At 38.0% G+C, this 27723-nt stretch overlaps 1 protein-coding gene and 1 long non-coding RNA gene across 3 annotated transcripts; one reads left to right on the top strand and one right to left on the bottom strand.

Annotated features, from left to right (window-relative positions):
* Positions 1 to 234: 234 nt before the first annotated feature.
* On the bottom strand, positions 235 to 25664 carry LOC127455594 (exportin-1). 2 transcript variants are annotated; one of them, XM_051723618.1, is made up of 25 exons: positions 23552 to 25664; positions 21872 to 22003; positions 20329 to 20430; positions 17738 to 17810; positions 16342 to 16403; positions 16217 to 16261; positions 14761 to 14942; positions 14578 to 14626; positions 14113 to 14232; positions 12728 to 12856; positions 12405 to 12563; positions 12100 to 12297; positions 11852 to 11990; positions 10633 to 10814; positions 9932 to 10088; positions 9504 to 9667; positions 9214 to 9348; positions 7763 to 7946; positions 5395 to 5501; positions 4896 to 5090; positions 4531 to 4699; positions 4293 to 4427; positions 3861 to 4020; positions 3261 to 3357; positions 235 to 1941 (listed from the first exon to the last, which is right to left on the bottom strand). In XM_051723618.1, exons 2-25 carry the CDS (start codon positions 21995 to 21997, stop codon positions 1795 to 1797), a joined length of 3216 nt encoding a protein of 1071 aa, XP_051579578.1. In that variant the 5' UTR covers positions 21998 to 22003; positions 23552 to 25664; the 3' UTR covers positions 235 to 1794. The 2 variants fall into 2 exon arrangements, with proteins under 2 accessions (XP_051579578.1, XP_051579579.1); XM_051723619.1 differs by lacking the exon at positions 23552 to 25664 and adding an exon at positions 22135 to 22154.
* On the top strand, positions 22164 to 27606 carry LOC127455600 (uncharacterized). The gene is made up of 2 exons (XR_007899695.1): positions 22164 to 23121; positions 27216 to 27606. It is a non-coding gene; the product is annotated as an uncharacterized LOC127455600 (long non-coding RNA).
* The last annotated feature ends 117 nt before the right edge of the window (positions 27607 to 27723 follow it).

Genomic DNA, 27723 nt, shown 5'->3' on the forward strand with positions numbered 1-27723 from the left:
CTGTGAATACTGGTTTGCTTCCAGCTGGTTGTAGTTTACATGAAATAAGGGATCTGATTATCCCATCCTATTCCCTAACTGAATGTACGTTAGTGAAAAGTTTATGAATGTGATGCAACAATCTGAAGTTGGTGTTGATGGCCATGCCCTTTCAACTTGCTTGAGGTTTTTCCTCTGTAAATTTCCATACATCATATTACACTGAGAAAAAACCAAAGAGAAATCAGACAGAAGTATAAAATTCTTCAACTTTAATCAGTTCAAAAAGTTTCACAACAAATGCAACACATAGTAAAGGGGAATTAACCATTGATCATCAGTATTTAGATTGGTATATTCTTGTACTAACAAGAATGTTGGCATCTCTGTTTTCTCTGAATAAAACCCTTTTGCCTTATTTGGACAGGACTCAAAAAGCTACAAATGAAAAATGCAAAAATACAAAATTAAATGTAAACTGATATTTATTTTGCTCTATGTAGTGTCCTGTAGCACTACAGCATGGTAAACAATGTAAATTAGTACAATTAAAAAAACTCCAAAGCCGTCTCTGAGCGAGTTAACATGAGCAGTTATAAAGGTGTAGCCTACAAGAACCCATAAATATTTCAACCACTTTTTTTTAAACTTCAATTTAATGAAAGCTCACAAAAGGAGCAACCGTCCTCATTGAGGAAAACAAAAAACCTGATGTCGGCTTAGCGACAACACACACGCACGCTCGCACACCCACAACGAAACAGGACGAAACATCCGTGTGTTCCCAGGGTAGTAAAGATGCTGTACAATTATGCCGATATGAACACGTAGAGGGCTACTGAACACTCCCGCGTAGAAAAGCAATTAAGAGAGCTTCCACTCTGTAAAGTTGCAGGTCCAAATGGACCCGAACGGCACTCACAACCACAGCAGCATCGATCAGACCATTCACTCAGTGATCCATGCCAGTTCACATTCTGCTGCTCTCTGCAGGAAGCATAGAGCTACTTTAGTCCCAAACGGCTCTCGGCTCTTCACACACTGACACACACACAGACACACAGACAGACACACAGACAGACACACAGACAGACACACAGACAGACACACAGACAGACACACAGACAGACACACACACACACACACACACACACACACACACACAGGGGCCCCAAAACTTAAGCCAGTGAGCAACACAGCAACTCTGCGACTTCTACAATCACTGATGTTCATCAACACTTTCATTGGCTGGAACAGGTGTGCTGCTCACTTGCTGCAATCTGGCACACACACTGAAACTAGGTACATTTGCCCACTTCCAGAACACACACAGCTCTCTCCAAACACAACAAACTGCACTCTGGTCTTTATACATAATATACATTAACAAATACATGATGTGTGTAAAGAGAGGGCAGGAGACGATTGACGGAAAATAGGGGAGAGGCTGACGGAAAACGAGCGCGTAAGCAAGTTAACTGTACAGATGTGACTTCATGCGGCGTTGACCAAACATAAGCTGTTAACAATGGAAAGGTAATACATAGAAGTGTCTTCATGAAACACATACTATGCAAACAGGGCCACTGGGTGACAGTATCATGTACAGATTGGCATTGTTTTGGTCAAGAGACAGCCAAGTGCAGGAATCACCTCCTTACAGGAAGAGCCTAAAGCACTCACACACACGTACACTTACAAGAAAACACACAGATGGCCCACAGAAGAGCAGCCACAACACTGCTTTGGTTGTGTGTTTAGTATGTTTAGGAGTCAGCGCAGTGTGTGTTCGTGTGTGTGTGTTCTTGTGTGAACTCAGTCACACATCTCCTCAGGTATTTCGTGAGGGTTGAGGATGCCAGGCACAGACATCTGCAGTTTGTGTTTCTCCTCCTGGGCCTGACGCAGCGAGGCCTCCCTCTCCTCCAGAAACAGATCGGTGGTGTCCTCACCCGCAAATTCCTGCACGTACACAGAGAAACGAGTGAGCATTTCATGGGGTCTGCCTGCATGGACGCAGTCTGCCAGAAAGCTTTCATCTCTGCCATAATCTTCTATATTACACTCTCTCTCCATTTAACACACACACACACACACACACACACACCCCCTCTGTCCCTTTGCACTCCTGATGACCCATATAGTTACACAATACTTCACAATCCCTTAAAGGTCAAAGTGACAGCACGCTCTCTCACACCATCTCCATTTCCTCTATTCACACATTTACATCTCCCATGTATGTACAGTACTGTGCAAAAGTCTTGGGCACATAAGATGTTTCACAAAAACATTTGTCTTAAGCTGTTTATTTATATTTTCAGCTTTAGTGTGTTAATAGGAAATATACAGTTTAGACTCCCAAAAATTCCTTTTGCAAAAAGAATAGAATAGAAGAACAGGGAGCCCTGCAACAGATGTCTTTGCCGCCACAGAACCCCCAACTGAACATTGAGTCAGTCTGGGATTACATGAAGAGACAGAAGCAATTGAGACATCCTAAATAGATAGAAGATCTGTGGCGAATTCTCCAAGAAGCTTGGAACATCCTATCTGCCAACAACCAAGAAAACCTGTGTCCGTACCTATGAGAATTGGTACTGTTTTGAAGGAAAATGTGTTCACACCAAATATTGATTTAGCTTTTATGTTTACTGAACTTTGTAAGATGTTAATAGATAAATAAAAACTTTTAATGGCATTCTTTTTGAAGACATGCAACATTTTACAGAAGTGCCTAAAACTTGTGCACAGAAATGTAAATAAACACTTATTAACACACCAGTGTTTCCTATAGAATTCTGTCCCTACCCCATTATTTGTTTAAAATTATATAAATAAAACATAAAAAATATAATTTTTGGTAATTTTTGATTTCAATGAGTTTTGAGAGTCAGACATGACTGAAAGTGACTTGCGATTCAGTAACTAAGTAAAACCGATAACTTGTATGTTTGTGAGTCTTTTTCAGTGATTCATTAAAAGAACTGGCTAATAAGAGTCATTTGTTTGTGAAACTGATTTAGTCATGTTGCACTACTAGTTTAGACAGCAAGCTGCAAAATTTAATTTCTTTTGCCATGGCACTGTATATTTAGCAGCAGCAGCATTGCTATATAATGATACAGGAAAGAATCAAATAAACATTTGTTTATACAATTACAATTTAAGTCAAAACCTAATTGTATTTATAGTATATATTACTACAGCCAATATATTATTTCAGTAAAAAATATACTCAGGAGTTCTTGTCTCAGTAGGACAAATAGCTTGCAACCAACCTTGATCTGCACAAGGAAATCTCTTAAGTGTTCTTTGAATGCTGGGATGTCTTGGTTTAAACTGAACAGGCCAGTCACAAACACTTTCACCTGGGCACTGCAAAGAGAGAGAAAGAGAACAGGTGCATAGTCAGACAGGGAATACTAATATAGCTAGACATAAACATATCCCTAAATATTTCAAAAGGATTGTCAAGTTCATTCATTCATCTCACAGCAAGGTGCATACTGGGTGAAAATTACCACATCCCTGAGGGCTGATTTGCGTAAGAGTCAACCCTATGCAGTAATCAACACAACAACTGCAATTAGTGTACTTACTGGCACTTATTGTACTCGCTTGGAAAGAAGTACAAAGATATACTTAACTACCTGCACTTTGCTGAAAAAACACCTTTTAAAGAACAAACAGTGGCACCAAAAATTATTTGGACATGTATGCCACACAAATGTATGAATGTCATTGTATTAGATAACAAAATAGCTTTTTTGTGCAACATCGCCAGAGCTATTTGAACCGGAAAGCTTGTACTGGACACACGCAATCCTTGAAACCATCATTTCAGAAAAATGACTTCAGGTACCCCGTGGGATACTCACTCCTGTAAGTGTGGGAAAGCTGATTTTAGCAAGTTGGCCACATACTCCTGGATGAACACCTGGTTGCTGACTGGATTTGAGGGGTTCAGAGTTGTGCTGATTTTTCCTTCCTCAACAAGGTTAAACATGTATGCCAGGATAGAAGCATGCATGGTCAAACCTGCAGCACAAATGCACAGACAAAAGGGCCAAAAAGAGAGTTTTACAAAGTTTAATCTTAATCCCTGAAGTTAATGTACATAAAAAAAAAAAAAAAACATTTTAATAACAAAATTAACATGAAATTAAATGTAATAAAATTACATATGCTCTGTAACTGTGTTTTATCAAAAACTGAGAATTTAGTCTGAGACTGATTAATCAGTTTTCAAGAAAAAACAGACTTAAAGAAAGACCGAAGAGGGCGAGAGCAAAAAGTTGGCCAAAACTGACCAGCTGTGTGTGATGTATCCGTAACGACGGAGAAGATGTGCTGAAGAATGTCACAGAAGTATGTCTGATAGAAGCTCTGGGCTGCTGCCTCTTCCTGGGCCACGTTCTGCAGCAGTGTGTAGAGAATCTGGAGGCCTGCCGTCACATTTTTCATTTTTCAGTTGATGTATGTTTATGACATCAAATGATTATGGTACATTAGAACTCTGGCTCTTTTAAATGCATCTGAGGTTCTCACCAGTGTCTGCCACATTTCTCATAGTGTGTTTAAAGGCCCATATAATTGAGTCAAGCACAAGTTTAAACTGTGCTGGTGGGATGGCTAGGAATGCTGGGAAACAGTGAGAGTTCACCGCCTGCAGCAGGTAGAAAAAATGTGTCCGGTGCTCCGGGTACTCTTCAAAATCCTAAATAAAAACAAATACAAAACCAAGTAATTTTAAACACTAAAGAATATCACACACTGCAAAATTCCCAAAAAACATATTTTTAATTATTCTTTAAAAAACAAACAAATAAAAGCCATGTTTAATAATGAAATGACATTAAAAAGTTTTATTTTCATTACAGAATTTAAGACAGAGTTGAATTAAGGCCACTCACTTTGTTGATCATATTTAATGTGCACTCAAACACTGCATCAAATATCTGTGGGATCTCTCCAGTAATGTGTCCACCCAGTTTGTTTACGATTGTTGCCATGGTACTGAGCACTTCCGGTTCTCTTGCTGCTGGGACATTGCGCTGGTAATCTATGAGCACAGCATCCAACAGCGGAGGAACAAAGTTTTCCCCCACCTGGAAAAACACACACATGCGCAGACAGGCTTAAAGGATGAGCGGATAAGAGTGTGTTGTGTAAGGACAGTGCTAATCTGAGCAGGTCCAGACTGGCAGACCTAAAGCAGGTAAAACAGAATTAGCCACACTGAGACACTAATACTGATTCAACAAACACACAAACATGAGACTCAAAGTCTTGTACTGCCATCTTGTTTCCGCTAATAGTTTCAATAAGGTACTGTACGTATAACACCTTAATTTGTTCAGCACTTTCAGTACAGACCCTTTTGCCAAAACATAGCTGCGATGTGTATCTTACCATCTGTGGGTCATTGGAGCGACTGACCCATCCTGAGATCAGCTTCAGCGTCTCTCTCTTTACAGTACGCATGCTCCTGATCAGAGGCTGCTTCGTCACCATCTCACCTATAAAAACAGACAAACGCAAATCAGGAACATACACAGGGTTCGTACAGATTCTGCATAGTTAAATTCAAGAACTTTTCAAGCACATTTTTATTGATTTCAAGGACTATGCTTGAGATGTCATTAAAACAAATTCTTTATATGTTCATTTTAAATAAAAATATTTTATTTATTCATTCAGTTAATTTTTTTTGTTTAAACACCACTTATTACAAGTACAACATATCTCAATGTGCATCTTTAACTACATATTCTCACAGTAAAAATTCTTGGTTCATTCATGATGAAATTGATGTGCAATTGTAGTGTACTCCCTTAAAACGCATTTCGCTTTCCAACAAAAGTGAATAACTGGGTCTGTAAACAGTAGTCCATATGACTCATGTGCTGTGTTCCATGTTTTCTAAAGTCATACAACAGATTTATGTGAGGAACTGACCGAAATTGCAATTGGGTCACTCTCAAAAAATTTGACTTTCCAACTTACAAAATATTGAAATTTTCCATTCAGTTCAGTTTTTGACAATAAACGCTGAAGGTAAACATTTTGACCTTAATTTTGACATACATTTTTATTCATGAAGGACAACTTGGCTGTTGTTCTTTTATTATTTAATTTTGTTTCTCAAATGAAGCAAGTTAACACTATGTTGTCAACACTAATGACGGTTCAGTGGGTTACAACACCACATTTTGAGCGTTCAATGGGGTACATTTTTTCCAAACATTTTTGTGTGAATTTTTTATTTAAAATGTGAATTAATAACTTTTTAACATGCTGGGAAAAATCACTATATGCATATTTAAGCAGCCTCTGAACTTTTACCTTAAAAATTATTTTCTACAACTTTTTGTATTTAGAAAAATGTTAAAACATAAAAAAATAAAAAAAATACAAAAAAAAAATACGTTTTAACACTGATAACTCCAATGCCTTGAAATCAAGGGACAAACATTCTTTTTAAATTATTTAAATTATTAATAATAATTTTGTTTTGCTTTTTTGCACACTTGTTCGGCCTTGCACTAATGCTTTTATTAAAAATAAGTACAAAATAAATACATAAATAACTTTACATGTCATAGAAGTGGTGTACCAGATGAAGGGGACAAGAATTTCTTTTCAGGCAAATTGACAATTTCAAATATATTTTCTAAAATAATTAGCAAAACAGAGTCAAGCCATTTCATATCATTAAAGGTTAGGTTATAGAATGATATTTTTTATTGACTTTTTTCACTATTTGAAAGGTTTTTCATGACTAAAAAAGTCAAGGGACATGTTTGTCAGCATATTTTATAAGACACAAAGCTGTCTTTACACCAGGGGGCGCTATACGGCTCACAAAACTGAATCCTCCATTGATCTGCATTCACATCTCAGAGCGTTTTACATCTCATATAATTTTTTCACTCTTGAGAGTCATTTTTTATTAAAACTTATAGTTGCAAGGATTCATACTTGTTAAATCCACCACAGCAGTATCTATAAAATATATTTTTTAAATCCTCCAGTAACAATTGATTTTTATCGGCCCATTCTGAACAGCGCTGCCAAAAGTAACAGGTGCCACGTAACAGTGGCGTCTATGCGCTGCCTGCTTCAGCAGTGGTCTAGTGGTCTGTCGTCGTGTTTTTCCGAAAATAAATAAATACATTTCATTTATTAAATGATTTAAGCAACGTATTTTACGATTTTCTATAATTCAAGAACTTTATAAAGCACCTCTTAGTAAAAATTGCTATTTTCAAGGGTTTTCCAGGACTTAAATTTGAAAAAGCCAAATTCAAGTACTTCAAGCCCCTTGTACGAACCCTGCATACACACAAACTAACACCAAGAGATGTAAACAAATCCCCTATGGTTCTCGAATGCAGCATATTATATAATGTTTGCACTACACATTGAAGTGTTCAAATAAGTCAGACTTTCTCATTAGTAAGAATTTTCTTTGGGCTATTATTCAGTTTAAGCTGCAGTGCTATATACAGTATATCCCTGTAACGGACTGCTGTTCACACACGCACATGGTGCTAAGCTCTGCAGCAACCTTTTGTCTTCCAGCTTAGCGAGTTTGTGTAATCAGACTGACTTCAGTTTAATGCGGATCTGATGCTCTGTGACAACCAACAGAAATGCAAATACACAAATTAATATGCAATTGCATAAGGGACAAACAATTTCTTTCAAGAACATACACACATGATGGGAAACTCTGAAAAGTATATATTGATACTTTGACATACAGTAAAACACGCACCATTGGTCTGGATGGCAGCAGAGATGTTTTCACTAAGGCACTTGTATACATTGAGCATGTCCAGATAGATTCGGCCCAGCTGAATAACAAAAGGGTGTCCCACTGCTTTACATGCTCTGACATTGGTCTTCAGAATGCTGCCCAACTGCTTCACAGTCTCTGGGTCCTTCAGGATGTCCACATTCTACAGCAGGAAGTAGAAGAAACAACCATTCATGATCAATCAGTGCAGAGCATGTTTCTAATTTATTCTAGGGCTGGGCGATATGGCCAAAAATATTATCACAATATTCTTTTTCATATAGTTCGATATCGATATTTATCACGATATACATTCACATTTGTACATTTTTTTGAATTTTCAAGTTGGCAGAAGAAGAAAGAAAAAAAAAAAATAACCTAAACAGTCAAAATAGTCTATTCAAAACTGCGTTCAGGCCCCAGAGCCAAAGCATTGGGGTCTGAGAGATCTTCTACCAAAATATTAAAATATTTCATAGAGTTCGTAGAGTGCAGTTGGATATGAATGTTAAAACATCATCTGTTCATTTTGAAGCTTAATGACAGCAATTAATGTTTACATTCAAATTATTGATATATTTTGTTACATTCAGATACCCAAGTATGGGGGCATAGAAGCCCTTGACTGAGGAATGGTACTGTATGGGGGTTCAGGGGTATTTAGAAAATGTAAAAGTCTGAATGGACCATTTTTATATTTTATTAAAATTACTAGCGACAAACTAGTAATTTTAATGTCTTACCTTGCCATCCATGCCAGAGATGATGACATCTGATTAATTTGACAAAATAATAACAGAAATCTATTTGTTTATTATTTAAAGCTCATAACAAGCTGGTTAATACATTTTAATTTAGAAGGAAAAAACATCATGGTCTAGAACGCACTCTGGAACTGCATTAACTTATGCGGTGCCTCATATCTACTCAAATGTGGGCAAAAGAGGCAATGCGTGCAGAGCGGGACAGGACATAAATGAAGCATGTTCGGTGCTAGAGAAAAATATTCAAGAATACATCGCAGAAAGATCAGATCTGGTGTAAACAGCACTGTTGTTTTGTCACGCTGCTCACTAGAGACGATGAGAGGGCACAACCGTCATCATGATGTCTTGCGCCAGTCATTGATTCCATCCGGACCGTGGTAACTGGTATAGCCTAATCGTTAGCAAGGAAGCTTACGTTAGCAACTTCATACAGTCTGAGAAAGCTGAACTGCTTGTGTTTTTAGCAACATGCACCTGATCGTCTAGATGTAGAACACAGGCTAAATATTGAAAATTACTTAAAAGCTCATCATCGATATCGTGGATATTTTTTTCGCAATAAATATCGAGATCGCTTTATCACCCAGCCCTAATTTATTCACATATAAACAAAATTCATTGTGTGAAATAAACTACCACTCTTTAAAGGTAAATATACCACACCTTGGTCGCCTGCTGAATGATGCTATCCCACACCTGATTAGGCAACAACATGTACTTCTCTATAAGGTGTTCCTGCACAGCCTGGTCAGTTTGCGCTCCAATCATATAGCCGACAGCTTCATAAAACGTATGAACCTGAGAACAGGATATTACTCAGATCAAGCTGCATTGAAAACAACAACAACAACAAAAAAAAAAAACATCTGCACAAACCTCTACATTTCTAAAACACAAAGTGTCAAAATAACACATGGAACAAGCTAACTGAGATGGATGGGGGTATTTGGTACCTGCTGGGGCTGTAGGTCACAGATGATGGTGTTGATGTTGTTGAGAATCTCATCAATGAAGGGCATCACCTCTCCCACCTGCACCTGCACAAAATGCCTCCTGCACTTCTGAGCAATTTTAATGAATGTGTCACACGCCATGTCCTGCACTCCATCATGGGTCTCTTAAAGGGGCGGATAGTAAAATTCACAATTGAACAGCTTTTCAGTTTCATGGGCTTTTCTATGTTTAAGCTTAAATTAGACTTTTTATATTTATGTAACATAACAACTGTTCCATAAATGACTAAAAAGCAGCACCTGCTGTGTTTGTGTAATCAAATGTGACAAAGCTGCTTCTATTTAGAGATTAGAGCAAAAGATTTTACAGCTGTACACAGATGCAAATCTTTGATTCTATTCTAAGACTCAAAGTCTTTATGACTCACCGTGCATGAACTCAAACAATTTGTTGACGACAGTCTTCAGGAATTTCCAGTGTGCACGTAGGAAACGTGGGTACTGGCCCACTATGTACATGATGTTGGAGGCAATAATGGCCTTGTTGTCCTTGCCTCTCTTCTGCTCACATAGGCCCAGCAGATCCTGTAGATAAGATATGCAAATTAGTAATCATAGTAATAAGACTTCTCTATATGCATCTGTAACAGTACTCTCCAGATGAAAAGGATGCATAAAACTGAGGGATGTATGTTCTACACATCTAGCATCCAGTTAATATTAACTCATTTTAAATACTTAATGTTACACTATGTGACCAAAGGTTTGTGGACACTATATGTGCTTGATGAACATTTAATTTCAAAACCATAGGCATCAATTCCCCTGTCGCTGCAATAATAGCTTCCACTCTTCTGGGCTTTCCACTATATTCTATGTAGTTACATAGCTGCAGGGATTTGCTCCCATTAAGACACAAGAATATCAGTGAGGTCAGGTACTGATGTTGGGCAATGAGGCCTGGCTAACAGTCGGCATTCCTATTAACCCCAAAGATGTTCAATGGTCAAGTTCTTCCACACCAGACGCTGTAAACCAATTATTATGGACCTTGCTTTGTGCACAGGGGCATTGTCAAGCTGGAATAGAATAGAAAGTACATAAATCGCTCACTTAAAGAATCCTGCACCTTAATGACTGTGACAAGGAACCTCTTCTCATCCTCCTCATGCATGGCTCCACTGATGGATCCAATGGCCCAACACAGCGTGTTGAGGTTCTTCCAGGACCACTCAGTGCCATTCACTTGATTATGAAGTTTCTCTGTCATAATGCGCTCTGTATCAGCATAGTCCAGATGGGTCAGATAGACTTCAGAAAGATAAAGACAGTCAAATAGAAATTAAGTCACTGCTCACAAACACAAGCATAGTTAACCATTTCGCAAGTACAACTAAACTGGTGTGATCACACTACGCCGGGCTCAGACGTGTATGATCAAACCAGTGTGACCTGCATTCATGCTGCTGTTTACCAGCAAAAGAGGAACAGAAGCGGTTGTCATAATGAACTAGCTGCTCAAATAGTCTTTTCAACATCACAATATCTTTATTTTTATATGTTACAAACATAAAAAAAAATAAATACAAAAAACACTAAATAAAAGTTTAAAGCTGTAACCATCAGAGCACACTGTTTTGATGCAGTGATACGGCCATGTTTTCTGACAAAGAATATACAAACAAGTCAGTCCACTCAAGCCTTCTCCCATTACATTCATCACTTATTGTAACCACTTTCAGTGCTGGGAAAGTGGAAGGGCTATGTTTTTGAACCTTCTATGCTTTTATGACAAACTCAAGAGTCCCATGCTGCATTGCATGTAAACAATATGCTGGTGCGCATAGCCAGCAAGCGCATTTGCGATCGCATCTTATCTATCATTATCAATCATTATAAACATCTATAAACATCAGTTTGATAATATATAATCTGACCTTCAGTGCACCTGCTGTGAAGTCTAAGGTAAGATTTTTTTTAAATTACAGCGTGCATTAAAGAACTCACGCTGGGGGGGGGGGTCTGTCAGTACAGGAGAAACTCACGTGCGAAAAAGTTATGATGAAAACCTTTGGGAGGTCTGAATCAGGGTCAGAAATTAAAAAGTGGGTCAAAAATGCCACCAAAATTCAAAATGTGTGAAAAAAAAAAAAAAGGCCCTGAAATGAACATTTTGTTCATCTTATAAAAACATATATATATTTTTTTATTATTCTATTCTGTCTAGTTAATTATTTAGAATTTATTTTAAGTAAATGATTAAATTAAATCACTTGACAAAAAGACGACACACTATGTGATTTCTGACACTGGTTTGCATCCAAAGAGATGAGGAGCAGAGCTCTCACCAAGCGTCTCCCTCATGTTCTTGTAGAGGTTGATGGAGTCTGTGTCCTTCATGAATTCTCGAACCACCTCACCCTGATCGTTTTCCACCACCAGAACTTCCTCTGGCTTGGCCATGCGGCTCACCATCAGCAAACGCACCTGCAGCACAGGAACACAAACATCCTTACTGTTACTTCCTATGAAAAACTAAAATTAGGTGCTTGCTATCTCAGGTGTAATTTCACCTTGAGTTTGTGTGTCCACTAACCTTAGACAGCACAGGCAGGTAAAGTTGTCTACGGGGTGGTACATCGAAGTGTTGGCTCCCTGAAAGGAGAGGAGATGTGGAGGTGGAGAAGGGACTCTCTCTATAGAGCTCAGCTGCCAGATGGTTCCAGTACTCCAAACAGATTTTAAAGATCTCCGTCTCCTCCACCTCTGACACCAGCAACATGTAATGCAGAGCCTAAACAGAGGGACAAACAGGTGTCAAATCCCGTGTTTGCATACTTCCATATCTGAGGCTGATTTAATGTGTTTGCCTCCATATCTATCCAAGCAGTTTGTGTGTACCTCCATAAGAGTCTCTCTGAGGTTCAGTCTCTTTTCTATCAGCTGTCCGTGCTCTTTGAGGAAGGTGCAGAGGAACAGGCTGAGGTTCTGAATAAAGTTTTGCTCGTCATCTTTACCATTCGCATATGCCAGCCGGATGTTGGTGTTCAGGGGAAGCATCTTCAACACATAAGAAAGCAAGGGTAAGAGAGACGGAAATAAAGACAATATAAAACTGTGCCAAGACCAACTGGTGCCTGTTTTAATGAATACAAGGGACATTACACTTGGTTTTGCATTTGATCTGCACCACAGAACACAGGCAAAAGAAGTGTATGTGTTACCTGTTTGAGCTGCATCATGGTCAGAGTGAAGAGACTAACAAACTGCTCCTCATACTGGCTGACGCTGACTCCTGCGATCTCAGTCAAACACTTCAGTGTCACATTGCGGAACATCGGCACGTTTAAGAACTAAAGATCAACCCAGTAGAGGATGGTGTTATTGCATACTATAATGGTACAGGATAACATTTCATTTTACAATGGTTACGTATACTTTAAAACTATTTATTACACTTCTTTTTAGAAAACCTGATTCTGATTGGTCAATCTGTGTTAGTTTCACGTCTCTCATATCACTCCACGGTCTCTACTCACAAAATAAAATAATTTTAGCTCGAATCAATGACTACATTTACATGGACACCAGAAAGCAGCTATTGCGTGAAAGCAGCGTTCCAATTTACATGCACCGTATAAGTGTCATACTCTGTACTACCCCATACATGCAGCTCGGTCAGAAAGCAGCTTTCTCCACAGCAACATAATTTTATGTTATTTACTTCTGTAAATAACAAACGTGGTATCCAAGGAAGACTACACTATTTTATTTACTTTATTTCCAGATATTCCAGAGTTGTTGCTGTGTTTGTTTTCTTAACTTATTATCGCAAGCTGCAGCGGAATTGCACTGCAATAGTGGGATTTCCCTCTTACATAAAATTCTGGGATTCCCCCAAACGTGAGGGACCGTCGATATTTTTACATTGGTGTGTAAAAATGGTTATAGTTTATAGTGTATGTGCTTTTCCCACTGTAGTCCTAGAAATTTTGAATTCTTTCCACTGTGTTGACTTGTTTGTGTTTGTTCTCCGGACTGTTCACGCATATGCGCACTCAAAAACTTCTTAAAACGTATGTGTCAAGGAACTTATGTGTTTACATGGCCACATTAAGCCGCATTCTCTGGGAGAAACCTAGGTGTGTTAAATCGCTTTCTCTTAATCCCTTAAATGGCGTAAGGAAATCGGCGTTCCTGTTTACATGAAGCTTCAGAATGCCGCTTACTGCAAAACGCCTTAAATAAACCATTTTCTTAAATGCATGTAAAGGTGGTCAATATTTCATGTCCACTTATTTATTTATTTAGTAAGTACCCGTGTAAGCCAGTCATTATCATAAAATAAACTCCTCAAGGGTGATACAATGCCTGATCCTGTCTGGGTTTATTTTAAAAAAAAAATTACCAGCTTATTGTACATTATTCCTTACATATAATATACAAAATAAATATACTCAAATAAGTGCAAGTTAAACTGGGAATGTTTGGAGGGGTAAAAATGAAATCATCTTTCAAAGGCAAACAGCAAATCTTTCTACTATATTGCTAGTCCTTCAAAAAGATTGAGGTCTGCAGCAAAAAAATAAAAATTACATTCAGATGTTACCTTGTACACCAGAGTACTGATTAGTTTAGTTTCAAAAATGTAGCCCAATGGAATCCAGTTGAGAAACCTTAGCAGAGTCTCTAAAGTTGCATGCACCAGAGGGGCATTCTGTGAATTTTCCTAAGAATGGTGGGGGGGTGAAATAAATTAATGAATGACATGAATGACCACTACATATACAACCATTAACACTACATATACAGCCATTCAAAGCCAATAACACTCTGTTTGTTGCATGTAGATGTTAGTGTATGGTCTTATTCACTATCACAAACTAGAACAGCTGGAATATGTATTGATTATATTGGCCTGTGTGCGTCTGTCTGTCTGTCTGTCTGTGTGTGTGCGTGTGTGTGTGTGTGATTAAGAGGACATAAGTCTCTATATACCTACACAAACTAGAACAGCTGGAAAGTGTGTTTTTTTGTGTGATACAGAAAAGCAAGAGAGAAGGCCAACACTTACCATCACAAACTGGCACAGTTGGAATATTTGAGAGAACTCATTGCACATGCTGTGGATAGAAATCAGACCATGTAACAATGCTGATAACAAGAGCAAGTAACAAACACTGCTAAAAAAAAGGTAGAACTCTAACGTATGATGGTACATAGTGTTATTCATGAACAGATATTAATGCAATCTCACCTGTCCTTCAGGTGTTTGGCTTTCACCTGTGTCATCTGACCACTGGAGAAGTCAAACACCTCCTCACTGAGCAACTTCAGAATTATCATGTTGTTCTGGCAAAGGCTCTCACTGGTGCGGCTCGCGCCAACAATGTCACTGATAAATGTGGGCCAGTGTTTCGGCCACTCCTGCTTCAGGATCTGAACACAAACACACCAAAGAACCTATAACAAAAGTCAGGCTAACAAATTTGTATAATTGCAGCAGTGTTTCCTGCACTAAATTTGAATGTACAGCATCACAACAAAAGAAATAATATTTTACCCAAGTTTGCAGTGAATGTGATGAGATAAAAAGACAAATAGACAAATTCTCTTTATTACATTGTCCTCACTGGCTGCATAAAAACAAATAAAATATTCAAAACATACAGTGTGACCAGTGTAGTCCACGTTAAATAACACGGTTCTTTCAATGAATTGGTTAAAAACATAATTAAAAAAAAATTCAATGTTTATCAGTTTGAATCTGTCTAACAAATCACTCTCTAAATCCTTCAGAGCAGTAACTGAATTAACATCATGTGACTCATGATTATGACAACATTCACAAAACGTGACACATTCACATATGTTTTGTTGTAAAAAATAATATTTTAATTTGTGTGTTATTATGGGGGGTTAGAGGGGCTTCCCCACAGCAAAAACAGAACTCTGCAGGAAACACTGCATTGCAGTCATTAAATTAAATCTCAGACATCATGATTACTGCTATTCATACAGATGAAAGAATACACCTGTGGCCCTTTAATGTCTACTAAGAAAATTAAAGAAATAATTCACCCAAAAATTATAATTCTCTCATCATTTACTCACCTTTATGTCATCTCAAACTTGTACGACTTTCTTTTGTGGATATTTTGATGAAGATATGAGGTGTTTTTGTCTAGTCAATAAGGGGTCCAACGCTTCCAAGCTCCAAAAAAGGATATAAAGGCAGCATAAAGGTAATAATAAAAAATAAAATAAAAAACTGAGGTTTAATCCATGTCTTCTGAAGCGATATGATCAGTTTTGGGTGAGAAACAGACCAAAATGTAACTCCTTTTTCACTATAAATCTAACCATCTGCAGTCTCCTTGGCACAATAATGAGTTGAAGCTTAATTACACTTCCTCTTGACTAAACTAACACGTGCTCTGCACAAGCATCAAGCACGAGAAAGAATAATCAAGCTTCAAATCATTATCGAGCCAAGGGGACTGCAATGTCAAGATTATAGTGTTGGTGTTAGACCTTACTGACTTGCATTGTATGGACAAAAACACACCATATCTCCATAAAAATATCTTTGTTTGTGTTCCGCAAAAGACAGAAAGTCATAAGAGTTTGAGATGGCATAAGGGTAAGTTAATAATGAGAGAATTATAATTTTTGTTTGAACTATTCATTAAACGCAATCAAACAAATCTTACCTGTACTAATATCATGTTGAGTTTTCCAATGTACACCTTCTCTTTCTGAAAAGAGTCAGAGCATAGCATCAAATAGACAGCTACAGCAGCATGACAGTGAACAAAATAAGCAGAAGTTCACTGACCTCAACATTTGCTGCATCTGATGACGTCTTGATAATGAGGCCCACAACATACTTTTTAATTCCTGAAATAAAGCAGAGCAGAGGAGAGCATAAGCGTTTACAGTAAGACAGCACAAAAACCCCATGAGCTCTCCATCTGGATGGAAGCAGAAGATTTGTTACTGTCTGTTCATGTGCAGACCTTTTTTCTACATTTGAAAATGGAAATCAGAGTCATTTCACATTTCACATGTATACATTTAAAGTTACACTGAATAAAAAGCTACCCAATATTAAAATTTAGGAAATTTTAACATACGGATGATGTCATGATTCATATTACAAAACCATCTTCTAAACATGCCAGATTGGTCCATAGTAGCATTTTTTTTTTCAATATGGTCCACCCATAGAAAATCTTTAAAGCTCTGCTGACTTTCCATAAATCTCTTGCTTTAAATACGCTCTTATATGGAGAGGGACCGGAGACTTTTAACACAAATGTCTTATGAAAAAACAAATTTCCCTTACATTGAGCCCATTAGTAATCTTTAATGTTCACTCAATCAACAAAAGCATGTACAGTTAAAAGCTAGAATAATTCTGAAGAGATCCCTGCTAGTGCTGATTTATGGATGAATGTGCTGCAATGGTACCCCTGAGCAAGGCACTTAACCCCAGGACTGTCCCTGTAATGCACTGTAAATCGCTTTGTATAAAAAGTGCCTGCTAATACACAAATAAACAATGGCCAAAATGTGAATAATATAAACTTTATTTTAGGCATGTGCACATTGTCCTCTCCCAGACACAGAATGTACTGGTAGTTGCAATAAGAAACTGTCAGAGGGCAAAAGAGCTCAGTGCCTTTATAGCAAACTTCTGATTATGAACAACTCTTGTACACACTCCACAAAGTTCCTTAGACTACTGCAATCAGATTTTTCAGTATGGGAAATGCATACAGACACTGTATCATTTTGCTCTTTTTGGTCCCGTTTGGCCACTGCAAACCAAGAGTGTATTATTTGCAATGCAACTGATGCCTATTCAGATGGGTTCAGACTAACCGCTTGACCAGAGCCATATTTTTATCTTAGCCATTGAAAGCATGTTTCTATTATTCATTTGTCAATTATACGAGCCTAAAACTTGTTGTTTTCCCTTTCACATGTCCATAGATCTTTCACAGAGCAGATCCTGGTCCTTTTGAAAACAGATGAACACTAAGCTGGGCAGACAACCTTCCATGCATTTTTAAAAGGGGAATTCAACTCGACTTGGCAATAACACACTTTGCTCTAATGAATGTGCTGGCCAGCTACAAGCGTCTTGTAGAGTCAAGTCCAGCCTTTGTGCTGAATTTCTTGCAGGAAATTTGTATGGCGTGTTAAATATTCTTGTGAGTCAGTCTTACCTTCGCACTGGTTTCTGGGAAGAATCTTCCATCTTGTTTTAATAACTGTTTCTAGAATCTGCAGTGCATAGTACTGTAATGCCAAAAGAACAAACCAAGAGTTAATGATCCAAGCTTTAGCCGGCCAATCAACCATAGCTGCACCGTTACACAAGAAAAACAAAGCATTGCTCTTAAATTGACTGCCTAATATATTTTAAAATATTCTCTGGTTTATTTAGATTTAATTGAGATTGAAAAATAAAATCATGCAGATTTCAGTTGGTTAATTTTAATGGAATTAAAAATAAATTAATAAATAAAAAAAGAGCCCAAAAATTTGAATTCCCCCATCAAATCTTTCTATACAATGTCTGGATGATATAGTCTGTAGAAGTTTTGCTGTTTCTGGCCATGTCACACCAGAATGTGAAACACAGGAAAGGAGATGTTAATGGCAAACAGCTAATGGTTTGACTCTGTGCCCAGCCACAACAAAGCATGCAGCTTGAGGGAATGATGCAATGACTGTGTCAGAAAACAAAAAGAACCAAGGGACTTTTAAGAGTCAGTGGCCACTCTTAAGGTTTAAATCATTCCTGAAACGTGTTCCCATTGGTCGACTAAGGAAAAAGACCACACCCCCTGCTGTCTCAATAAAACAGACTGTACGGTTTCCACCAATAACTGGTGTGGGTCTCAGGAACAGCAAGACGAGCCACAGGTTTGGGTTTATGGACTGACCTAAGATGTTTGATATGCTTCTTTTAAGGAGATGAAAATATTCATGATGCATTGGTGTCCTTGTTATGATCACTAGTGTTACTTGAATCAAAAGTATTTCAACTGTAGGGATTAATGGAGATCAGCAAAGACAAAAACGGGGAAAAAAAGAAAAGAAAGAATAATGTGAGGAAAAAAGTAAGATGCAAAAAAACCAACAAAAAAAAACAACCATGAACACTAAAGGTGAGGCCTGGAAGTACAAAGTAGTGAGTTATTTGGCTCACTTCACCATCTAAAGAAACCAGGATACTTTCACCTTTAATTTTTCAGAAGTTTCAACAATAAAAGTTAAGACTGAGAAAGACAGAAAAACATTGCAACACTCCGCAAAGCATCAAGTCTTTATTGCTCACTTGGGTTGTTGCAAGGTTTTTAAGTCAATAATCGAGAAAAATGGCCAGGATAGAGAAGATTAAATGCTGAGGGAGAAAGGGGGAACCACAGCACACACAGACACTGACAATCCCTACAGTGGAAATAACCATTTATGTTCCTGACCGGAGTAAAATCGGGGTAATCTGCCTGCCTATCTCCCTATCGTCTCTCAGCTCCGTATAAGGCATGTGCAGTGTGAATGGAGGCACAGCAGAATTGAGAGTAAGGGAATTAAAAGGTAGACCTTGTGGAGGCCTGCCGCCAAAGCCTAGCTGTGTCAAGGTGCACAGGAAGACACACCCCTTTTCGTCCTATTACAAGCAATCAACATAATGGAACATTGTGATTAACATCAAAAAAGAACAACTTCAATTAATTCTCTTTTGTTTGCTTTTTCACCCACAAAAAGGCTGTAAATAAGTTATGCAAAAAAAAAAAATAAAAAAAAAATGTTCAACTGTGCTTTAATGCACTGTTGTTGTTTGCTCCTTTTTCTCTATAAATATTGTATTTGCTTGATGAATTTAGACAAATTCAAAGAATTTACCTGCTCTGCATTTTTTCCTGTCTGTTCGTCTAGAGCCCTCACTTTTGGGCCATTATCTTTTTTAAATTACAGATACTGTTGATAAATCAACTGAAACATTAGTAATGACCAGAGGGTTAAGAGCAATCTTAAAAGGCAAGCAGACGGCAAACTGGGTCAGCAGTACTTTGAGGAAGTCTTTTAATATACTTGGAAAGACAATTCATACCAAACACTAAAATATGCAAACATTACTAAACAATTTGCATTCAGTCTGTCCACTTCAAACAAAGTGAACAAACAGCCCACATGATATGAACTCTGGGACTGTGTTCATGTGGTTTATCAGTGTGAAAGTTCTGTTTCAGAATTCTAGAATTTATAAATTTCCAGAATCCTCTTTAAAATGGATCTTCTCTTCATTTTGCATATTAAAATATATAAAAACCAACGGATCAGCACTCCAAGGTGCTTCACATAAACCAACCAAAAACAGAGAGTTGGCCATCAGTCACCAGTGCACCTCTGGCTGCTGTACAGACAGAGGTACTGAGGTATTTCACTGTCAACAGAGGATCCTCACACACTGACTTTAACTCTGAGTTTGACTTTGGTTGACCAGGAAAAGAATGTGAGGAGAAGGGTAGGAAAATGTGATCTCACGTGTGCAGAGAGGAATTAGTTAGGAACTGCTGTGTTTTTCTGATATGATGCTAAACAACCCCCGTAAACAAATGACCCATACACTGAATAAATGTGTATTTGTTATACAAGGCAATCCTCTGGTTTGATGGAAAAGAAAAAACTAATTATGTTCCTTCTTTTGACCTCTCAGAACCATGCATAATGTGTGATAAGACATTAGATCTTCCTCAAAGTATAAAAACCATTACCCTCCACCAGAGTAAGTTGGGATTCAGCTTACTTTGGTGTTCATATTCTGAGAGAACTCCAGAATGGTGTCAACTCGTGTCCATGCGTCTGGGTGCTCCTTCAAATGAGTCAGCACCTCCTGGGCCATTCTTTGCTGAAAGTAGAGAAACATTTGATAACTCACAAAATTATACCACAAAAAAGTGGTCTAGTCTTTTGTGTTAGCTTATATAGAGTATACATTAATACCCTTGTGTGACCCTGTGTAAATATGCATGTACATTGTATTTTAGCTTTGCTATATGCAACGCATAATTTTATTTAATTTAAACCGACTGATCTTAGTTAAGGAGAATCTGGGCAGTGAGTAAAGGGCTAAACTTTCTACACATGGAGTCATGTGACAAAACAACTTGGGACCAATCACAGCAGAGTTTGTCTTTGGGAGAAACACCAACAAAACTACATCTGGTAAGAAACCTAATTAAGTTTTTACAATGAAACCAGTTTGATTTAAAATATCTGAATCTCTACTTTCATCCGATATGCCATTTTTAAAATTTTAACGATTTATCTGGAAAATTCAAGCTGCTAAACACAATGTACACTAATGTGTACAATAGCACAAGGTTTTTATTAGAAATCCTATATTAACTGTGCATTTTCACATTAAGAAAAAAAAATAATATTTCAGAGTCTTTATATGGAGTTAGGATGAAAATAAGATGCATTTCGAACTGCTCTGAGACCAGTGCAGACAGACAGCACACTGGAGGTTAAGTCATTCACAAAATAGGGAGCAAAGGAGCATTCTACAGGTTTCCTATGAAGCCAAGTGTAATTTATTCCAAACTTCCAATCAAAAGTTTAGTTTCAGGCTGCAGATGATGTTTTGACCACTCAACATTTTTGGCAGACATGGGACAATAGTAATGAGTACTTTGATTCCAAATGTATAATGTATAATTTTATTTTAACATGGTTGGCAGTGATTGGATGATGCTGACCATTACTTCTATCAGAACTAATGCTAATTTCTGATTGGTAAAATGCTTGCTTGTTTGACAGTGCAATGAGTGAACATTGAGATTTTGTTGCCAAAGTGTAAAATACATTGTCATTTGTCAACACAAGTCAAATACATTTTATTTGTATAGTTTTTTATTTGTGCTTTTCCCAATAAACATTGTTCCAAAGCAGCTTTACAGAAAATCAGCTTTGATGTCTGTAATGTCTCAAAAACATGAATAACCCACACTCCTGGAAACATTATAACCAATCTGATTAAAAAAAATTATAATCTGACTTTCTATAGCTTGGTATTATTTAAAATTTCACAATTTAGTCCCGCTGTCCACATATGTGTACATCTATTTTTAGGAAAACTATTTGCTCTAGAAAATAGCATATTTATTAGGTGCTACTAGTTAAAAAATAAAAAGAGAAATGAAAAATGCGCACAGCAGTCACGCTCTGGTCTCAGGAGGATAAATCAATAACTTTTGGATCTAATATTTATACTCCCAGTGGCTAACTATAAATAAAAAGAGCTTGGAAGCTATTTTATATGGTGCCTGTTTTTAAAAAGGTCTTACCTGTGGCCCAACCCCATGGTACAGGCAGTTGACCACATTATCCAGCAGGTTGATATCCAGTTTCTGGTTAAAGTCCAGCAGCTGTCTGGCTGCGTGGTCGGCCAACATTGTCATAATTGCTGGCATAGAGCTCTGTGGGGGACAGGGAGGAAACATCTAGCAGGGGCAAAGTCATGTGAAATGAACATTTGGGTACACAATTACAAACAGCTGACCACCAACACCCCCCACCCCCCAATCCTAAAAGCCTTAAATGACCTGACCTGTAAACACACCAATGCCTGCTGGAGGGTTGGGTTTAATCCTCAATAACAATGGGAACGGTGGGTGGCACAAACTCTATTTTTGCGTCCACGATAAAAAATAACATACATGCACTTCGACTATTCCGAAATTTTCTAAAAACAAAAGCCAATAACTGGGCTCACACTAACAATAATTCTCTCAATGAGACCACGTGCTAGGCAGCCCGTTCGTTTACGTCATTTTGTTTACATTTAACACAAGAGACGTAGCCAGCACTCTGAATCAGAAGCTAATTTTTCTAACTGCTATACAGATAACTGCTCATAACTGCAATAATGTTCACAATTGGAATGACAGTTAAGTGGTAAAAAAAATGCATGTTAATTCAGTTTGCACCCGGAGCAAAACTATTGCATACGCATATGGGCCAAGAAACAAAAAAGTTTGGCGCTTGGAGGAAATTTCAAGAATTCAACTGGAAACAGTCAAGCTTTGTGAAACCCCAAATAAGAGTCGTAGCGTCATGTCTAGTTCTCAGTACTGCGCAACCTGTTGATTACCCGCCTTTTCCATCGTGAGGACACACCTCACCTTATTACATTCACTTAGCAAATACAACTCGCATAATATTCACAAAGACTGAGCAACTTAAAATACTTCCAATTCATCATTTTGCATGCTATGGACACAACATCAAAGCGAAAAGCATTCTCCCATACATTTGCAATTTAATTTACAGCAAACTAGTGTGCAAATAACGTTATAACTGCACGTCGCATGCCACTAAACGACGCATCTGCGACTTGTAAACACAACAAACGTGCCTCGATAACATTGTCTTCGCATCCCAACGTCTCTGGCTATCTACACCCGTCTCGGATGACTCCTATGGGGGTGACTTCGCAAGGATCTCCCTCCCTGACTCTGGAGCAACCCCTCCCACCAACACCATGCTCTGCAACCTACACCTGAGAGCTCTGCAAGCTTTACTAGCAGAAAGCCAGGTAAGATATAGACCGTGTGCATTTTAAATGCTGTTAATTAATGGTCGTGAATGCATTTTAACATAGATTTTGTATTAATCGCTAAAGCAAAGTCCAGCGATTAAGCTGGTGGCTAGCAGTTCCTAGTGTCGTGATCGTGTTAGCCGTTTGTATATAGTTATGTATATGACTGTTTTAACGTTAGCAAAAAAAGAAAAATAAAGATGCATTATTCAGTCCAGCGTGACACCAGTGCTGAACACGAGCCATCGCGCAACACACCCGCAGCATCCCTCTGCAAAGCCATTTCACTTTCTGTCGACCTTAACCTTCATACGTGCAATCTAGTCATTTTCTATGCATTTCTACACACTCTCACAGCATCATTCTCCACAGAGCACAAACCAAACAGACCACTCTAACTCTAAGTTTTCACCCCATATTTACCTACCTAAAGTCCAAGCCTTTGAGAGAAAGAAGGTGGGCTTGTCTGCCACAGTTGCTAAAATTATGTTTATTTGATCCAGTATCGTCGGTGCCTGTTTGTACACGATTTCTGGCGAAATGTAAAAAGAGAGGTTTTGGATGAGTCGTTGACTGGCCAGCCACACTATTCCTCTGTGATGAAGACTATACGAGCTAGTTGCTTCATATGAGGACCACTAGGATGTGAATTCCACACCAACAATCACTGCGAGTTAAGTATTTTTTCAGTCCGGTTCATTTTACGAAACAAAGTTAACCTTAATTAAGAAACGTGCTCTGTACTGAAGTAAATTTTGCACCAGGGCGGTATTAGACTGTGAGCCTGTGCCTCTTCTTCTCATAGGCAACAAACTCGTAACCGGTTGAAACCGGTTCAGACTGGGAGATTCCATCTCGGTTTAGTTTTCAGCCGATGGCGCCGCGAAAAGTTTGGATTAACGTCACGCCCATTGGAGCACGCTATTGGCTGCAGCGTTGCTGAGTGCGTCCTTGGTCGTAATCTATTGGACGGTTCGTCCGTCAATCAAACTCAACTCTTTCTAGCGCCCACGCGACTGCTCTGCCCGTTTAGAGAAAAAGAAGGCAAACTGCATGCAGAATGGAGCTGTAATGTGTGATATTATTACTGTCTTGTATTGTACTGTAATGTAAAGCATGGCTTTTGAGTTCTATCGTCGAGTTGGGTATTCTTGCATCTGTTTTGCAAAACGGTCCCGCGTCTTTTATCCTCCGTGAGCTTTATTTTTTAAATAATATTTTCATATTCGCAACAGTTACTGCCTTCTGATTGTATGCATGTCCTCAATATTAACTGTTCGGTGGGCTGAAGGAGATCGGGGGCATTGAGTCCGTGTGGCGGATGTTGGAGCTTGTACTTGTGCTGATTGTAAGCTGGTAATTTTCCACAAGCCATGAAGGGGAGTGGTTGTGTATGAGACGCATGGCATGGGTCAGAGCCTGATACAATTGGCTTGTGATGGTCTCTATAAACTTAACTACCGCGAACATAACTCCAATATGGCAGTAATGTATGAACTGAAGGTAAACACATCGAATTACTCAAAAACATGATAAACTGGCCATGCTATGGTTCATAAGGACGTGAAATTAGTGCATGTACTCTCCCCCTTCCCCTTGCAAGTCACGTGACGCAACGCCACTTCAACGTCATTTGATGGAAAAATACTGGATTTTGTGTGTGCAAACTACTGCCAGCCCTGAACAAAGATTGAGGAAAAGAATTCACTATCGTTCAGTAAAGCTGTCATTTCAGTTTATGCATTAAAAAAAAAGTTACATTTCACATGGCCACAATAGATATGCACTTTGCACATGTTGAATAATAATATAATGTAAGCCTATGCAAGGGTCAAGTTTGCACACTGGACTGTTCTACACACCTTTTCAAATGGCTTACTAAATAAGCAGCGTTACAGCAGTTTAGGACTAGTAATTTGGTAAATTATATGCTCTGCCTTAACCAACACAAACTGAAGGTGAACCTTTAATCCAATGGCAGCTGGTCTTCCGTTGTATTCTGGAACTGACTCCAGATTTACAGCTCTATCATGGCTATTTTGTTATGTAAAGGGTCAGACTACATTTAATTTTAGTTGTGTGTGGATCATATTCAAAGTCACTTGTTTTTCACTCTCGTACCATGTAGGCTTCATGGTGCAGTAAACTTTGGAAGCAGAGATTAATTTAAAGTGGTGTAAATGCAATTCTAGTTGTTTCTTAGTGCCTTAACCAGTCTCTCCTGTTTACCTGTCAGTGAGCCAGTGCCACAAATGGAGTCAGTTTGCTTTCCAGGAATCGCAGTCAACATTCTCTGAACCTCAATGAAGCTTGATGCTTCAATGGGGGAGAAAGAGTGTTTTCCTTGAATGAGATCAATGTTGCAATCTTCATTTATGGCATTGGCCATGTGGGTCTAGATTGTTTACATGTTTCAATGCAGGAGTTGTAATAAAGCCATTATTAAACTACAGAGAGTGAGAATGTGTGGAATTGTATTGTACCTTATAAATTCACACCTGACCAGTTTGAACTGAATAATACTGAATCAGTAGTTGTCTCCATTTGAATGTTAAAATGTTCCTCAGGCTATTACTTTTGTTACAGTAATCTTGGCATTATTCCTTTAGCAGTTGTGTAGTGATGTGAATTATTTGAATACAATAAAACTTTGAAACGTAAAACCTTGTCTGGTTTTCGTTTATGCATCTTTGTTATAAGAGGCGAAGCCTGATGGGAAAAACTGTCACAGTAGTCAATGTAAAGAAAAATGGGGGAAAAAAAGCATGTCTCTCTGTATGTCATTAATCAACACATGCCAAAGGTCTAAAGGTCAACAGGATCAAAAGAATGGCTGAAAGAGTCATCATGAAGTGAGGATAGAAGGAGAAGAGGGGTGCACGTGCATTGTGGCACATACATGTGAAATAAGGGGGGCTGTTCCGATCAGGATTGGGCTGGCTTTAGCCCTGTCTGTTTGGTCCTGCCCTTACATTTACATACACCAACATGACATCATTTAAGAGGAGAGCTCCACCCTTGTCACTCAAACAAGTTTGACAGAGTGCTGATTGTTGTCTTATAACCTATGACTCTTGGCTTTTTCAGTACAACTATATAGCTGTAACTATATTTACTGTATATACACAGGATAGCTTGAAAAGCTCCTCATTCTATAACGATGACTTCTATTTAGCAAAGTAATAATATAGAAAGCAGTTCATAGGTAAATGCTTTATTTTAAAGAGATTATTTAGTGTTGCGATGTTTATAATTAACTTTATTTTTAAGCAAATAGTAAATTCTTTTTATGAAATTTGCAAAAAAAATAATTCTATATATTAGACTAATAATAAAACTATAAATTATAATATAAATATTCAGAAGCTACAGTTTACACCTTGATACAAAAATATTGAAGTTCAGTACTGTAGTTCTTTTGAATGAAAACAAATTCATGACATTCTGACAGAAGCCGAACGCCAATGTCAACAAAGCCTGTGATACAAGTAACAATAGACAAAGTGCCATTGAATGATCAGGATATGACCTTTGACCAAGATCTGAGGGAATCAGGGCAGCTACTGTCCATCCACCTTCACCCTCTCTCTGCCAAATGCAGCTATTTCTATTCCTAAAACACAGACCATCTATTATCTCTCAGATTAGTTCAGATCACAATCAATAGCATTATTATAACAGCTTGACTCCATCTGTATCATGACACGAAACATTACATGTTACTGGTAATTATAATTATTGATATGTACATATCACACATACATCATTGACTGTTTACAGTGTTTAAGTCCAAAAAAAAAAAAAAAATACCCAGGTATGGAAAAACTCATGGTTTAAGAATGAGGTAACAAGCTAATTGATCTGAACAGGAAAAAAAATCCATTACATTCAATACCATTTTAATACCAGTCCTCAGTTTGTTGTGTGCGAGTCTTACTTAGAAATGCATGGTATTCTTTCTCAGAACTATGAACACACATTTCAGCGTAATAGAAAGAGAGATAGATGTCTGTAGTATTGAATGGTGGGGGCTATGATGGATCTGGTAAAGGGGGAATTAACACATGATCATTTGTGTTCTTGGTTGGCAGGTGGCCCGGTACTGTAACCCAACCTGCCAGAGCTCAATCAAACACTGTTACCAAAAAAGGAAGACCAACTCAAAGGTCCCCCCACCTCCCTCCACACATACAGAAGAACGTTCTACTTCCTCTTGCTGTTGTCATGGTGACAGTTGTGCTGGAAATCCTCTTCAGTGATATGACTGACTGATCATGAGATAAACCACTAATACCTTCCTTTTAAAAAAAAAAACAAAATAGTAGATATGAGGTCATTGCGCTAATGAGAAATGTGCAATTCTAGACACACATTTCACAGAAAAATGGTAAGGAAATTTTATTTTAACAGCAAAATCAGTTTTTAGGAAGGTTGTAACTTAAAGCAATTCTAAAATAAACCAGTAAAAAAAAAAAAAAAAAAGAGATACAGACTTATTTTAAATGACTATTTATTCAGTTTTCTACCCCATCTGTCCACATCATAAGTCCAAATGGCACAGTTCTGATAGCTCTGGAGGGCAATATAGTCATAGACCTC

The sequence above is a fragment of the Myxocyprinus asiaticus genome, chromosome 17 (assembly GCF_019703515.2).
Source record: "Myxocyprinus asiaticus isolate MX2 ecotype Aquarium Trade chromosome 17, UBuf_Myxa_2, whole genome shotgun sequence".
Lineage (NCBI taxonomy): Eukaryota > Metazoa > Chordata > Actinopteri > Cypriniformes > Catostomidae > Myxocyprinus > Myxocyprinus asiaticus.